Source organism: Pagrus pagrus (genome assembly GCF_965226575.1).
Source record: "Pagrus pagrus genome assembly, chromosome: 21".
Taxonomy (NCBI): Eukaryota; Metazoa; Chordata; class Actinopteri; order Spariformes; family Sparidae; genus Pagrus; species Pagrus pagrus.
Window position 1 is genome coordinate 3,884,776 of NC_140208.1, and position 17,925 is coordinate 3,902,700.

The 17,925-nt window shown below is 43.2% G+C and overlaps 1 protein-coding gene across 11 annotated transcripts in view; it reads right to left on the minus strand.

Annotated features, from left to right (window-relative positions):
* tanc2b (tetratricopeptide repeat, ankyrin repeat and coiled-coil containing 2b) overlaps positions 1–17,925 on the minus strand; it is a gene marked incomplete at its 5' end in the record, with an annotated part of 160,030 nt that overhangs the window by 60,686 nt on the left and 81,419 nt on the right. The window contains one exon of one of the 11 annotated variants that reach the window (XM_084341347.1): positions 9,133–9,828. The exons of 8 other annotated variants lie outside the window; for them this stretch is intronic. In XM_084341347.1, the coding sequence (XP_084197473.1) occupies positions 9,133–9,244 (112 nt within the window). Of the gene's footprint in view, positions 1–8,817; positions 8,840–9,132; positions 9,829–17,925 lie in introns of those variants that run through there. 2 more of the 11 variants (XM_084341348.1, XM_084341339.1) reach the window with 2 other exon arrangements.

Consider the following 17,925-nt stretch of genomic DNA (forward strand, 5'->3'; position numbering starts at 1 on the left):
CTGTGGATGCCCGATCGCAGCAACTGGTCCGAGGACCAGTCATGTAGGGATGCAAAGCCACGAGCAACACTTGTAAAGAGTCAGGGCCATAGTTGTTCAGAGCAATGCTGGCAAATAGGAGACGTACACCGTGACTGAATGATGTGACTCTATGGTGGCACCAGAACCAGCACTTGGTTCGCTTTGGTCAGACTTTCTTTCATGCAAAAAGTTAGAATTCTCTCTCAAACCACAGTCCTGCCTTCCTTTCTTTTTTTTTTAATAGGCTGCTCTTGCACCTACAGTGTCAGGCTTGCAACAGCTTGCACTAGCTTCAAGGAGAGGATGATGGACCGAGCGTTTACGTGAGTCTGAGAGACCATCCACAGAATCTTCCGCAGCTCACCTGTGCACCGGTTGACAATGAGACTCTGTATTTCTCCCTCCAGAATATCAGTTTGTGGATAAACTCTCGTGAATGAGAGATTACCATTTCTTTTGGTTTTTGTCTCCCTGATCTCACCTCTATAAAATGGCGAAGTGAGGCTCTGTCTATTGGAGTAAATCCTCTCTATAGCAGCAGCTCCAGGAGACTAAATCCCAGGGACTTCTCTCCTGCAGCTCTGTTGTCAGTGTGTGCCAGGCTGGGGATGGGTGACAGTGTGATGGATGGCAGCAGGCAAATCCACTCCTCTAATGAGCTTATGAATAAATATATCTAGTCAGTGTGTGCAGGAGCACGTGGCCGTGAAATAGATATTTGTTACATGCTCTGGATGTGAGGGTGTGAATATGAATATGCATGTGGCATGTATGCATGTGTACATGTGAGATTAGAGTGAGAAAGGGGAGGGGACGCTGGGAGATTGGTGACAGTAAATACGCTAAAGAGGACAATGTGAAAATTTAAAAAGCTGATCCCCATTCCCGAGACTGTCGGCACGAACACACACACAAGAAAGACGAAGAAGAAAGAAAGTCAATATTGTGATTCAAATTCACGTATGCAGGTCGTTGTGCATATGAAAGAGGTGAGCTTCAGCGTGACGGTCCCCTCAGACGCAACCTGGCTTTTCAACAAATAAATGACAAGATCTGAATATGAATCAGAAAAGCTCTAATACGCGATGCACATTCTCATCTCTCATTCGCTGCAGATTAAGAGCACGATAAAGCGAAGTGAAAGGAGACATTTCTATAGCGACGAAGCGGCGTCTGCACCGCCGCGTCTCGGTTACATACGACCTGAGGCTCGCACTCAGACAAAGACACCGGCGCCCACACATTAACATACACAACAATGATGTGGGTGAGGACATACATTGCCCAGCTGTCTGCAACCCAAGCAGAGCTTTTAACAGAGACCGAGCATGCGGCCCTGGTCACTATGGCAACAGCAGAGGAGCACGGGGAAACGGCGAGTCTTGTCCACCTTTCTAAAGGTGGTGGTGGTAACGCGAGGAGAGGGAGATTTCAACCGGCACGGAGAAGCTCCAAGGTCCCAACACGTTTGTTCACATGTAAGCGAACGACGTCTTTGTGTTGACAACTCTCAGCTGCTTTACACGGCCGGGTCTTCCCCTCGTCACCTCTATTCAAGGAACTCAGCGCTGAGAGATGGAAGCCGCTGCGACGGAGGCTCTGATGCTTTGTGCTGCGGATATCCTCGTCTGCAGCGGCTCGGAGAGAGCTGGAGTGTTTCTTATCCAGTTTATTTACAAATGTGAGGACGATGAAGGGCCTTGAACATACGTCTGAGTCCCTGAGATTAAATCAGCTGTACGTTCAGGATGTTTTTACAGGACCAGTGTACATTATGACATGCACTGCACGCACTGAAGATACTTGACAATTACTTGCTTATACTCAGTGTATTTCACTTAGTACTGTAGCAAGTCTGATCTCAAGCGATTGGATCTAAAAACCAGCATTTTCTTCTCTTTTTCCAAACCTTTGAACACTTATCAGAGCTGATTTATTTATAGACTGAAGCAACTTATTTTAAGGTTTCTTGTCAAGCCAAATAATCTCACTGCACTGGCAGATACATCCACTTGTTTTTAGTCTGCATCTTCTCAAATCAAGCATTTATGTCTAATATTATTATAGATTTGTAGTTTATTTCTGCTGATCGATTGATTGATATTCGAGCGAGGCTACATCATGAGACATTTCTTGTTATATTTATTGAAATTCTCTTTACATCGAGACGGCAATACATAAATCAAATGCTCTGACACTCGTGCCCGTGCTCATTGCTCACGACGTAAGTCTTCGACAAGGCCTGGCGATTATATTGCTAAAGCTATTAGCGAGCTAGTCGCACGAGAATGAGGGTACTAAAAATAGCTGCGTTGGATGTTTAGGTTCATTATGATAACGTCAGGTGTTTTCTCACATGTAAGTGACACGTGATGTATGTAGATATGTTACGATAGCGATCATAACGAAGTGCTGCGCTCCTCTTTGGGTGTTTTTTCAGGTTGGTGACAACGGCAGCTGTCAGTACAATGAAGTGTGTTTCTCAGCATAACAATTTTGTACGATAAAAACAATAACATCATATAAATCAGAAGAGATTCTGGGTCTAAATGGGAATATTCCTGCTATAAATACATTTAAAACCAGATAAAAAATATTGACAATATCGCCCAGCCATAACACGTTATGATGAGGAGCAGACCAGATGATGTCGTGCAACACAGCTGTCCAGTCACGGGCTCAGAACAGAGGCTGCTGACAGTCAGCAGCAAGTGCAAGTCCATTAGCTAGGCCGCCTCTCCCTCCTTTATGTATGTGTGTGAGTGTCTGTGTATCTATCATTACAGCCTTGGGAGGATTAGCGGAGCAAGGTGAGGTGCAGGCAGAATTTTAAGAGGGCGGAGGGAGGGGCTGATTTTATAAGAACGCTCATTAGCTCTCTCTCTCGCGCGCTGTATCGCTCTCTCTCGTCCAAAGAGCTGTTAATTCAACGTTTCACCTCGCCTTATTGGGATCTGGATTAGACCGACGGCACAACGTGATATCAAAGCCACATCAGCAAATGAGTGAATTAATCTAGAGCAGTGAAATCTGAAATCCACAGGGGCCTCCAAAATCAACAAAGTATCAAAGGTCCTTGTGGCAGCTTCAAGTATTTCCATGTCATGCGACTCTCTACCTCTACTCCACTAAGTCTAAATAACAGTTTGGACGTTATCATGTCTATATATGCTGTTGCAGAGATACCTACTGAAGTTAGCATGCTAACTAGCTAGCCAAACCAAGGCTAGCTATATTCCAAAGCTTCCTTGCCTGCGAAGTAAACGTCAACATCCCCCCGGTGCTCTGAGCTCACAGTCTTGACCACTAGCTGCACTGCTAACTGAGCTAAACAGCTAACGGCAGCTACTGTTAGAAGCAGTTAGCAGCAGCTGGTTGTTTTTCTGGTGATATGCTGCCCTCTGTTTTTTGAGTATGAATTTGTCATGTGGCCAAATCTTATATATTGCACCTTTAAGTAAGATTCTGAACGCAGAAGAGTATTTTACACTGTGGTAGTACTTCTTCAGAGCGGCATCAACAACTGTTTTCATGAATTATTCTGCCAAGTATTTTCACGATAAATCGATTAATCATTTGGTCTGTGCTGTGTCAAAAAAAGGTGAGAAACACTCATCAAAAATGTCCCAAAGTGACGTCTTCAGAATGCTTCTTTCGTCCAACCAACAGGCCAACTTCCAAAGATCTGCAAATATTTGACATTCTCCTTTAAAAACGACTTAAACGATTATCCATCAAGTGATCCATTAATCAACTGATCGACTTAAAGCACCAGCCTCAAAACAAGAGGGCTGAGATCTGAAATCCGAGTGGGAGGATTTTGAAAACAACCTGACAGAGAGGCATAGTTAGCAGTCCTCACACAGGCCCTTTAAAGTGGTTCTTAAGTCGAGATTGAGCTCGACTGATCAAACATGAAGGGCCTTTTTCTCCATCTGGGCCCACGGCGCTGCGGGACATCCTGTGTGAGCAGTCAAGGCTAGGAAATCAAAACAGTCCTCCTTAAGAGCACATTTTAGTTTGAGCAAGTTTTTCTATCAAGCTACATTATTTATTGAGTGTCTGACTGCACTGTTATCATGTTTTTGTCTACTATTTCACTCTCATTTCATCGTCCTAAAGGCACTTTATAACACTGTTTATGAAACTATTAATCAAGTGCACTGCTTATAAATGCTGCTCGAACGACGCCCTGCAGCTCCACACTATTTTAGGATGATCAAAATGGTGTTAAAATAAAATTTTGCTATTTATTTGCTCTGAGCTGCTTTTCATTTTTTTTTTATCAAACCCTCTAAATCTAAATCCCTGTTGTGTGCATCCTCCTCGCGTCCATACTGCAGGCTTTCTGGGCAGCTGTCTACTCTAGTGAACAAACCCTTCATTCCTGAAGGACTCTGCCCTCATGACTCAGCTGTAGAAGCACAGCGGCTATTGTTAACGCTGAGCGGTTCAGACACTGTTAACTTTCTTCTCTTATGGTCAAGCTCCTTCGGTGGCAGGGATGACACAGAGGCGCGACCGTGAACTCTTCGGCAGGACACACGGGAGGCCTCGTAAGGGCACGAGGATAAAGTTAAATGCGATACCGCTTTAAGAAAGTGAGAGTCGCATAATTGTCAAGGACACCACTTGATACAGGAGTCTAATAATAGCTGGGCTGCCGTGACCTCCGTCCCAGCTGGAGTTCAACCCCTAGTGGGGATATTTATATCCTCCCGGCTACGCTCAACTTGACGACCACACCCTCGTCATTGAGAAAATCAGGACGAGCCGGATGTTTGTCTGCTGTTATTCAATTAAGGAATTAAAATAAGCGCTCGAACAAGACAATACACGACTGTTTTTTAAGGCCTCCGATTAAGATGTTTCTGATAATCTGGCACAATCTTTAGCCTGGACTTCAAAGCCCCCCGAAATGTCTGACAAAAAGCTGTAATCAATTGTTGCTCTTCTGTAAGCCCAGAGACATAGTTAGCAGACTGATTGTCGCCATACAAAGTCAGAGCTGTGATCCAGACTAATGCCTCATAGCGGTTCAGCACCCAGAAATGACTGAGCAAATAAGTTAACAGCAGACAGACAAGTGGTGAATGCTAATACCGAGGCTGGTGTCATTGTGCAGTCCTGTGCAGTCGTCTGTGGGCTCTGGATACGCATGGACACACACATACACACACAAACACACACAATAACACATGTCTTTAAGCCTGTGTGTATGTATCTCACAGATAAATGTTTGCTCAGCTCTCCACCATCAGCACTCGCAGAAAGCAGTGAGGTGGTATATGTAACCCACTGCTCTGTTTTGTAAGCAAATCATTATCATCGCTATTAATAGCACACTGCGGGTTTCTCTTTTCCTCACTACAGTCCTTTTTTCCAGAAGGTACTGCTAAAATATCCAGATAAAACCAAACGTAAGCAGCGACCACGTTCAGCGGAAGACAGATGATCGTTGATTGTTAATGTATGCGGACAGCAGCTCTCACGCAAAGATGATTTGCTTTACGTGAGAGGACTCAAATTCGGAAAGATCAAGAAAAAAAAGCAAATATGTTGATAGAAATTCATGAAAGGGGGAAAAACCAAAGGAGATCAGAAATTACTGGATGAACAATATTATAAATTAAAACCCACAAAGAAGAATGAAGGATCTTCATATTCAGGAAACATAACAAGCAATTTTGCTTTTCTCAGATAAAGTGGCGTTCTTGGCAGTTATATTAAAAAGATGGGATGTCTAACGCTCTGGCTTCACTGAACATGTGATGTGTGCAGACTGTTCCCGGAGCTGCAGAAAATAACATTTTACTGACTATACATGAGCTTTCTTTTGGGATTGTGTCGTCAGTCTTTGGACCCAGCAGTGCTGTGAAACTTTTGATGGAGTTTGTCTAATATGGGTAAGTTAACATCTGCTGACTACAAAAAGCCAGATAAAGTTACTAAGCAACTACAAGATGTTAGTTAAAAGCTGACAGGGTGATGAAGACCCCAAAGTGGAAGCCAGTTAGAGTTAATTCCTGTATACCAGCAGTTTAATTCAACAAAATACTTATGCTTTATGACCTATTTCTATATAAAAGGGCCACGCACAAGACAGGTCTTTTTCTTTTTCTTTTTGAAATTCTCTTTTTGTTATGTTATTTCAAGGTCTATACAACCAATGTTGACATTATTATAGGGCTTCATTGATAAACTGAAATGCCTTCTGTAAGTTGCAGTTGGAGCAGAAGGTAATACAAATGAGTTAAGATAAATAACGCAGAAGCCGATTAAGTTAATAAAAATACACCTGTAAGTAGGTAATTAAATACACAATGGTAATGACAAACTCAACACACGGGTCTATTTTTACACTTTTAAACAGCATCTCCGTGGTCCATACGCACCACTTGAGGCCTGCTCTCACACCTTGTATAGCCAGCCTCACTGATTACTTTGTATAATTTGGATTTTGCATTTTATTACATTGGGATCGTCTGGTAAAACTGAAATATATAATTATGTATCATCTGCAAAACAGGGATAAACTGCATTAGGATGATGTTACCAAGTGGCATTATATATATATATATATATATATATATATATATATATATATATATATATATATATATATATATATAAAATAGAAAGGGACCAAGAAGGGTTCCTTGAGGGACGCCATAGTCAATATTACAAAAAAGTATGTTTGGTAAGGAAACAAGACCCAAGTCGCCCATCCATTTCCCAAGACTGTCAATCAAACTGTCATAATCTAAAGTGTTGAAACACTGTGCGAAGGACAGATTCTTCAGAGCTGAAGTTGGCTCAATAAACACTTGATACACTTTTGTTATATACTGTTGTCATTTAGATGATCAGGTAAAAGGTTACGAAATGTTTTTCTTTAAAGGTTTACCTAGAAAAAGGAGATGACAGATGGGCCTGTAATTGTAAGGGTCGACACTCTCTGCGCTGCATTTCTTTCGCGGAGGGTATACGGTTGCTGTTTTGAAAGCTTTGTGGTAGATTTCTAATTGCAGGTTGTTACCTGACATAGACACTGGAAGCTGAGTTTAAAGAGCATGCTTGGAGGGGGATCAAGAACACAAGACACACAGGAAGATGACTTCATCGGGCTAATGGCGGCATAAAACTGTGTCTCATAATAAAAGATTGTAATTCTAGATCCCAGGGAGTCGTTACAGAGCTGGCGAAACTGGCTTCCTTGATGACTAACTCAAATTCCACACACTTGACTGTAAAGTAAAGGGATGCTGTCATGTAACTCCCTCCAACTTCTGTATGCAGCTCATAATTAGATTCCTCTTCTAACCTTTAGCACAGACTCAACAAAGTGAGGGATTTTAAAGGACAATTGTGTTGCACATGCGTGATTTATAGCCGGGGTGTCATGCTAGTACAGACTGTGCCCGCCCGTCAATAGAGTGGCTCAGCAGGCTGCTTTTGTAATCAAGATTGAGTGGTGAAAGAGGCCTGCATCAGAAACCCCCGACACCATACTGTCACTAAATGGGGCATGTAGATACACTAAAACCACATTAATTTCCAGAGGCATTCAAATCCAACTAAGGCTACATTTTATACACTGGAAACTGGTTAGATTTCAGACAGTAGGTCATATTTATTTCACAACTTATCTTAGGCTCACAAGCCATTTGTCTGACACCTGCTCAGGGGACTGCAAGGGAGGGAAATTGAGCAATTATATAAATCAATATCACTCTGAACCACTGCAGAGGGCTGATTTTCAGGTAAGTGGGCCACATCAATTGCCCGCAATTCAAAGCCAGGCTTAACTGACTTGTCTTGTGAATAAATATGAGATCATAGGCACCGACACAGACAACGAGACACTCAGGAGGAAGTAGAGATGAGAATAACCTTGGGAAACACACTGTAACGGCCACGTCATCGGCTGTACTGTATCACATGTTTTCACTGGGTTTTCTCAGAGAGTGCAGCCCATATTTTGTATTACAAGCTCTGTAACTGAAGTACCTATACTTCTTTCATCACTCAACCATGGAGGGATGCTATATATCACCCTGGATGATCCGTCAAGATTCAAGTAACCCCCGTGAGGGATCCCACACTCCCCCACCTTGGGAGACAATCAACATGGCCATTTAGCCACCCCGAAATCGAAGTGCTTAGTGTCATTGCCCGATGCATCCTGAATGACAGCTGACAAAGTAAGCTCATCAAAGCACTCTCCAGGTGGCGATACTAAGTGGTGTGAAAACTGGCTGTGGGCGCCTCATCAAAAACCATTCACCTGAGACTAGCAATAGCAGCTGCTGATGAGGTGCTTGTGTTTTGCTGGCAGATAGTGTTATTGAGACATTTTGTTCTGTTCACACACCAGCTAGCAGTCCCCTGGGACAAGGCGAGGGAGGGAGGCAGCCTGCAGCACTGGAACTGGAGGGAGGAACCAGATCCCAGCACATGACAGGGTGATACTGGTACACAACAACAAGCTGCCGACTGCGTGGTGAGGTGGTGGTGGTGGTGGTGGTGGTTGAGTGGGGGGAGAACAAACTATTCCCCACCAACTTCAACCCATTTTACGCAACCATATGCTACATATGATGCTGTGCTCTGGAAGGGAAAAAGTGAGACACACAACAACAAGTACAAGCACCATTAGCCGCCCACAGCTTGTGCTTAGACACACACACTCCAACAGACATACACACACACGCACACACACGCACTCAAAGACAATTGAATGCTCACCCACGCTGACGCATGAAACAGAGCAGCTCGCCACGAAAAAACACTTACATTATCGCACTCTGGTTGATTCACAGGTCCTCGAGCCTACATTGTCATTAGAGTGCAGCCCTTTGACAAATGCATCATTTCACGGAGAGAAATTACTTTCCTGCGCTCCTCCCATCAGCCCCATGTCTGCACAAACGTCATTCGGACCAGCGGCCGACACAGCTGTCAGATCAGAGAGCAGACAGACTTGGCCGAGCCGAAAGGTGGAGCAGCAGGTGAAAGGGTGGAGGGGGTGGGGGGGAGGTGGGAGCAGAGTTTGCAGGCACAGATGGAGGAATGAAACAAGCAAAAGAGGGTGTGGCAGGCAGGGCTCACCATTCTCAAACCAGACCTCGCATTCCTGAAGGCTGGGGTACGGCACCAGCTCCCCTCCTTCCCCTTCCAGCGACACGAACAGTCCTTCCTCCCTGAGCGATGACCAGTTCATCAAAAACAAGCGGAAAAAAGAGGAGAGAAAAAAGAAAACAGGAGGAGGAAAACACCTGCAGCCGAGCAGGGGGAGGATAAGTGCGGAGGAACTGAAGCTCTCTCTCTCTCTTTCTTTCTTCCCTCTTGTTTCCTTTTCTGAGGAAATCTCCACAGGTTTCAGTGCTGATGCTGCCCGCACAATTCAGTCGCAGCAAATGATACAGAGCCAGGCAGCTATGGCAGGGACGGGAGGAGCGAGAGGAGGAGGAGGAGGAGGAGGACGAAGAGGAGGAGGAGGAGGAGGAGGAATGAGAGGGAGAGAGGGAGGAAAAGGGAAGGAGGAAGGAAGAGCGCAGCAGTCACTGTGTCACTGGGGGGACACAGAGGTGACACTTCTGCGATGGCGGTAGTACCGAGGGCTGACAGGTGAGCGAAACCTTCGCCGCTACGACGGAGAAAAGAAAAGAAAAAGGGAAAAACAAGCAGCGCAGGGAGCTTCTTCCTGCGAGGAGCCTGTGTGCACAGATAGGACTGAGCTCCTCATTCGCCTCCGTGACTGCATTAGCGCTTAGCGTGTTATGTATAGATGTGAGAGGCGCTCTCTCTCTCTCTCTCTCTACAGGAACAGGAGCCCAGGTCTCCAACAGATGAATGGTGCAGTGCTGCTGTTGTCATGGCAACCGCAGAGCAAAAGGAGGGGGAGGAGAAGGGTGGGTATTGAGGGAGGAAAGAAAATGGCATAAAAAAAAGAGAAAGGGAGGGAGAGAGAGAGAGGAAGGGAGAGAGGGAGGGAGGGTATTATTAAAGGGATACAGTTTTTTGTGGACGGAGCTTTGGGGACACAAGATCACATAAGTGGGGGGAAAAAGACGAGCGGTATCATTTGATAGAGACGAGGCTTTCAATAAAACCCGCTCCATCTTCCTCTTGGGCTCGGGCATCCCTGCCTGTCCTTGTGTTACCCTTGAAACTGTATTTGTACAGCTGCAGACGTGTTTCACGCCTATTTAGGGGTTCGAACCCACGGGGCTGAGAGTTTATTGTGTACCGCCTCTCCTTGTGTCCGGGGTTCATATCCGTCAGCCTGTAAGCCCGCTGTTTTCTAAGTGTTTTTTATTAATCTCCTCCAGTCACACTTATTTCCCCAGGGTGACATCTCCGAGCAGCATTTGCAGCATGCTACCAACGAGCCTTAAAGATGGGCTACAGTCACAGGCAGCGGCGGAAGAAGTAGGCAGATACTCTACTTAAGTAAAAGTAACTGATACCACACGGTGAAAATACTACAAGAAAAAGTCCTGCATTCAAATCTTACTTCAGTAAAAGTAAAAGTACTCATTCTGCAGTCTCTTCCAGTGTTCAACTATTACATATGGTGATGTTGATTAAAGGACAAATTCACTCAAAATTAAAAATTCAGATGGAAAGCCCACAAAACATCTTCACAGCAAAATAGTGTTGCAGCTTTAAGCGACAAAACCGGGATCTTGTATCGAACCACACCAGTGATCAGTTGTTTATTTTCTGCCATTTTTTGTTTTTGTGGGGAAAAAATAACTAAACATTTACATCTGTGGCATGATACCAGCTGATGAGTATTTTTAGGCTGGTTGCATATTGTCAAAAACATGCAACATAATCCAGTGAGATGACAAGTGGGGGTGTTTGATCACATGCCTCGCTTTAACAGCAAGGAGCCATTATGATTGAAATGAGCACAGATAAAATTGCTCAAGGAGGTGTGTGAGAAACAGAAGCATCAGGAAACATTAAGACTTTGTTGCTGACGTGCTTTTTTGTTAAAATGAAAAGCTCATAATGATTTGGGGAGTAATCCAATCCTGAGTTTTCTATTTAGTCTGGATCTCGTACTATGTTTTAAAATCAATATAAATCTTATGCAAATGTGTTTTGTCTTTTAAATCATCTTTACACGTCCTCATGCAGCTGCTGACAGCTTAAAGCTCCAGAAATAAACTATCATCTTTATTTCCATTCCCCACAAAACACAGCTCTGCTGATGCCATGTGGTGCTTTGTCTTTCTTACGTGCATAGTTTATCTTCCCTGTGCCTTTCCCCTAAATTTATGCAACAGAGATGGTTGCAGACTTTCCTTTTGAAAACCTTAACTTGTACCTTTTATAACAAGAAACCCACAAAGATTGCTCTTCATCATTCCATCAGATGTAAAAATTTTAAAAATCAATGAACAATTCAATGGAAGATTGTGGATCTCAGTAACTTGACAGTGACACTGTAAAAGAAGAAAAGGAAGATTTCTGATGATATTTCATCACTAAACATCGAAACTATCGGATGACTAAAATATTAGAAGAATTTCTGTCACAGCACTTAATCCAGCTGGATCTTTAGCGCTCCTCCTGAGTGCATTCGATTTCAATTACCCCTCTCAACACTTAACCTTCACTCTTTATTTTTCCGCCTGTGACAGTGGAGCTGAAAATGTCACATTTCCTTTCAGCTGAAAAAATGATTTGGAGGTGTCCGCGCTGGCTGGGACGGGTTGAAGCTAGAAATAATGACAATAATTGAAGAACAATTTTCTCAAGGTGCAATGTTGGGTAAGGAGGCGTGGAGATTGAGACGTCCCGAATGTCAGTGTTCATTTCCCAAAATTCACAGAGGATGCCAGATGCCATATAAAACGCAGAGGCTGACTAAGGAGGCGTGGAGAGAGGGAGATTGAGATGTCCTAAATGTCGTTTCAAAAATACACCGAGTGCATAAGATATTATAAAATGTCCAAGGCATGGTGCGCAGGACTTCTACATACGCCTTTCTCCACTGCAGAAATACCTCATTCTTTTAATCCTTAAAGGGGAATTCTGTCATTTTCAAACTAATTTAAAGTGTTAATAACCAGTAAAGAAGTTCTGAAATGAGTCCAGTAAATCACCTCAGCCAGCAGCCACGACACGGCTGCAATGGCCGCCATGCAATCCTTCGTGGGCAACTACCACCATCAAAGTACGTCCACTAAAATTTTGTCTTTGCCAGCGACGGACTCTGATGGTTATTTTAAGTGTCCGACAAAATTACAGAGAAAATCCCGACAGAGATGGAGCTTTTGGTTAAAGAGTAAAATCAGCCATTAAATTGCTATCGACAAATCCACCAGACTCCATTTCAGAAACGGCAATTTTAACACACTTTCGTTCAAACTCCACAGAAAGATAAAATCGAAGTCACCAAAAACCATCTTAGTTTGTCTTTACACTGTTCCAACAATCATCAGCTCTGGTTTGGTCCAATTAAACCCTTAATCCACCGCGTTAAATGTGAAAATATACACCATGTTCCGCTTTTTCTTCTCTGGCGTCAGGATTACGTTGCAGCCGTTGCAGCTCGTGTCGCAGTTGCCGGCTGAGCTCATCTGGACCCATATCAAAAACATTTTCTACCATGAGGCCACATGTTTATTAATACAGGAATTCCCCTTTTTTGTCCATAAAGTGCTCTGACAAAACACCGTGACAATTGTGGACACTTCATCTACTGATACGAACACCATGTGACATGATCTTGTGGTGAGATTGTGTTCTCAACCACAGTAAAGACTTTCAGACAGAGATATTTTCAAGCTGGAACTAGTGAGCGTTTGACTTGAAAGACAGCTTGAAAGAAATCGATTACGATCCAGACAGTTTGTCATTTCTGTTTACGTTAGAAACAGAAGTTGTATATGGTGTGACAGAGACTGGTTTAGTTGACGACGTTTAATGTGAGAATCTGTCGCTTTTCTTTGTTATCTATGATCGTAAATGAAGAGTTTTGACTGTTGGTTGGACAAAAGGAGCAATTTAAAAGACGTCACTTTGGGCTTTGGGGAACAGGGTTATTTTTCACAATTTTTTGACCTTTTATAGACTAAACGATTAATCCTGATTGATGAATAATGAAAATAATCGTTGTTGCAGCCATCCTCTTTTGAAGTAACTCTCCTTTTACATCAAGCTGTCACTCCGTACGACATCGATGACCTTTAAGATGACTCATGAAGTTTTTCAAAGCCTTTTCCACTTCTTGCCTCATCTTCTACCTCCAGTAATGACAGCCTACGTTTCCCAGATGCCTTTTTGAAAACCCCCCCCCCCTTAAATAATGTGCCTGAACTTGAGTTTCAGCTTTCAGGGTTTTAAAATCTTGTTACAGTCCATTGTATTCGTGCAAGACATATCCCAACAAGTGATCCTCTCCAACACCAAACAATGACACAGGCAGCACTCATCACGAGCAGATAATTTAACAGCGCTCGTCTGTTTTTACTGTGGATCCTTTAAGGCCACCCACACAATGAGCTGTAAAGCCTGACTAAGCAGTTCCCCGTTAATCCCGACCGTCCACGCTGCTGCCGAGCGTTTTTTTTATGCCTGCGTCACGTGACCGTTTAGAAGTTATCTTACTGTAGTACACTGCCACTTATTCACACATCACTCTATTACTGTAAGCACTGGAGAGACAATTGATTTTAGATATACTCATACTACTGTGATAATTGCAGCAAGAGTGGGAGAAAAATTAGGCTGCATAATTAAATCAAGCCTATTCTCAGGTTTTAAGGCCAAATGCAATTTTCCACCTTTATGTGGCAATCCATGGGGAGGCGGTAATTGTATTGATTACTGCCATTAATTAGGGGAAAGCGGTGTAATCTGGGGAGGGATGTTGAAATAATTCCCTTTACATGTTTCTGAGCGAAGCAGCGCCAATCAATCAAGTGGGGCGACGTCTCTGGGAGCATTTACACTTGAGTGAGGTATTTATTAAGGAACAAATAAGCAATCAGTGATTACAACTCATAACAATCAGCCACGGAGATATCGCTGAGAGAATGAGCAATCATCGCCACTCATAGCGTTAGACAACGGGGGACTAAAAATAGGGCGACGTAAACACACGCACGAAGACGAAGGAACGCTGCAACAAACACGGCTGGCGAGAACGTATGTATTCATGAGGGCACAGCGGGAGAGACGGAGGAGCTTCATAACATGACACGCTCCAAAAAAATGTGCCAGAAAATGAACGTTTTCCTTTTGAGAAATTGCTTGTAATTACGTCAAATCACAATAGTTAGAGAGCAGAAAGTGGCGGTGTCACGCCCAGTGCTGGAGAAAACATTTGGTTAAAGTGAACTCAGACACAGAAGCTCTGTCCTGACCGTGTAGTCTGACCTTTCAGAGGGATTAAAAACACTTTCCCTTCAGGGTTTAATAAAGAACAAAAATGTTATTGTTAGTTCAGTTGGATTAAAGGGGACGGAGCTGAACCTGGGCTGAACATCAGCAGGCTGATAGTGGGTTATATCTATTTATTTATTATATTTAATGTTTTTTAACCACTGGCGTGAGCAGTTCACATGACTGTTGGGATGGCGTTCTGTCAATTTCTGTCAAAAGTGCTGGTTTTAAACTCTGCTTTTTGTTGTAAATAATTGTATACAGCTTTATTTTATCTCAGTTTTACCTCTGTATGTTCTCATTTGAAATCCTGTGTTTACATTTTCACGGTTTGAAAAAGGCTTTATTGGGCATGTTTGTGTTTTTAACATAAAAATATCATCATTTTCCAAATCTGATTTAATGTTCTGTTGTGTGTTTGGTCCAATATGCCGATACTAAATAGCCCCAGACACGTACAGTAAGGTTAAACTGGCAATAGACAACTTTTTCTGATTTGATTTATCATTCTGAGGTAAACACTGATTGCAAAGTGTAATATATGTTGAAAAATGACACCATCCGCATGTAGATTGGTTCACTATAAACCTCACTATGCTGTTCAGTCTGACACCAAACCAGATTTTTAGCGCAAAAACACGGGACGAATGGCGCAAAGGAGGCAGAGCCAAAACAGGAAGAGGCCATGTTTTCCCCAGGTAACGGTGGAACAACTGAAATAACTGTGGAAACTCTATGCTGCAAAAGACAAGGTGTCCGCTGATGAATGACGAAAGAAGGCGAAGAGGGAGAGTGATAGAAACTGAAGTGAAATGAAAGTGAACGGATGTGTTCCCTCTGACCACCGGGACCTGAGACGGTTCAAAAACAGACATTCCTTCTACAAGATCAGTACAAAACAAAACTTGTCTCGCACTAAGATCAGGGTTTCTGGGTCAAACTGGGATTCTTAGGATTGTTTTTTGCTAGTTGCTAACAGGGAGACGCTCAGAGGGGGACATTTTAAAGTCAGTACTATGTCACTATTTAAAATAAGCCTACACGTCAATGGTTATTCTTCAGGTCCCCCTTCGTCCTTCAAGTCCTGGAAGACCTGCTCTCAAGTGGCATCGAGCACCAGATTGCGCCAGGTCTCAACCACCCCGGCTTTCTCACCCTTTAATTAATTTGACTCAGCACCACTTCCTGCACAGCTTGACAGTACCGAGCTCGTGTGTGTGTGTGTGTGTGTGTGTGTGTTTGTGTGAGCCTGCGTCAAAAGGCCAGGCACATCCTACCATGCCAGAGATGGCAGAGGTGGGAGAAAGAGTGGTGGCAGAGGAGCACATTAGAGAGCGCACAGCAGCAGGTCTGAAGGCTGCAGCACTTTGATCTCCCCCCGGCGGCTCCCACCGACCGCAGCCTCTCTTTTTTTTTTTGCCCTCCTGTGTGGCCCCTGATTGGCCCGAGGGAGGCCGAGAAGCGGCGGTGTTGGGGAGGACTTGAGTTATTCAACCTCAAGGCTCCGACAGAATGAAAACGCTATGAAAGCTCTGACCTTTTTAGAGAATCATTGAGTTTCTGATTTAATCCCCTCTTGCCTGCATGAAGACTCTCGAGGGGGCCCTCAGATGCTCGAGGGGTCAGCTCGTGAAACGGAGTGGCGAGGAAGGCAGGAGACGTACTGCGCCATACTGCCATCGGAGCGGACTCGTCTCAGTTTGTCTTTTTGTGGGGCCACAAGTTGCAAACTCCTGATTTTATATGAAAATCAGACTATTTTACTGTATTTCTCAAAAATGTGAGAAAATACTTAGAGCAGTTTTTTATTGATAAGAAAGTCCGGCAACAATATATTTGATATTCCCGTTACTATTGCCAGATTACGACACATTTTCACACCTTTCTCCTCCTGTAGTTATCACAACCTGCGTCTGCCACTGTACACAGTGTAGTGAGCTGTTTTATTCTGACGATCGCAGGGGACGCACGGACGTTAATTGCCTTTGAGAGGCGTACAAACACAGAGCGGTGACGTGAACAGACTCTCCAAATAAATGAATCAATGAAAACTAATCAATTTTAGTTTCTGCCAGAGAGTCGCACAAGTTCACGCCAGAGGAAAGAATTATTCTGCATTGTTTCCTGAGAGTTAAAGAGACACTCCACACACTTTACACATCAAAGTGTGTTTACAGAGGTCTCCAGTGGTATTGATAAACATTAGCATTGTAGTTTATCTCGACTTAATTCCACACACAGTCCTGCTGCTGTCAATATTCACTAAAGCAGCGGATGTGTATCCATCCACAGCTTAAAACAGTCCCCAACAAATGCACTTTTTGCTTGTGTTTAAGTAAAGTTTGTGAAAAACTACAGTGCCCAGCTGTTTTTAGGAAAACACTGAGCGCCTCTTTTTATTAAACGAGAAGCTCTATGTGTGTGACTGCTTTTTAAAGGATAACTCCACCAATTTTACACATTAAAGTGTGTTTGCAGGTCTTGGGGAGTAAACAAAAAGTAGTATATTGCCTTTTGTGACTCCACAGGAAGCTGCATGTAATCTGATAAATTGCCTCCAGTGATGTCACTCAGTGGCTAAATTGCATTGTGGGTAGTGTAGGCAGCAGGTTTTCTCTGGTTCTGCTGTATTGATTTCGATCGGTTTCAAAACCGTCCATTAGTTCAACAGTGTTATAGGAGTACACTGTAAGACCAGTGGACCTGGTGCCTAGAATACCCACAATGCAACTTAGTAGATGGAGAGGTGCCAGTTCAACTTCTGAGCACTGCCGAGGTGCCCTTGAGCAAGGCATACTCATATTGTCTTCTTCTTCTTTTTCTATCTTTCACATAGGCAGTCGTTCTCCCCACGACCTGCAGACACACTTTAATGTGTAAACTCGTTACCCTGAATACCTACCCTGGGTACCCTTTCAAAATAAAATCCAAAGTATTTAAAAGCAGCAGCATGTAATGCTTGTAAGTAGAGCTAATACTTCAGCTAAACCACTGTTTAGCATAAAATCCTAAACTGGTGTAATCATACCACAAGTGAAGACGAGTCATAAAGTTATAATAAAAGTATCATAAAGTTTTATTGCCTCGGAGTATAATTTTTAATTTGGAATAAGAATAATATACAATTTCTTCTTTCATAAGTTTGAGTGTTGCTTTAAAATAAAAATGCTCTGGCAGCGTAGTTATTATTTTAATTATCTGGTTGAAATCCTACCTGATTTTGAGGTCTCAAGGTTGTCAATGTCTGTACAAAATCATGTTTCTATGTTGTTTTCATCAGTGATGTAATTATGACAACAGACAACAGCTAAACACACAATAGGTGATGTGACAGAGACATAAATCTGGAAGGATTAACACGGTTAAGGGCTTATCCTGCCAAAATGATGTCGCTCACTGTCGCCTGCACAAACACACACGAATAACTAAAGATGACAGGTGTAAGCAGGGTTTACAAAGGTAGAACAAATCAATCGCAGCAAAGTGATGTTTAAAAAA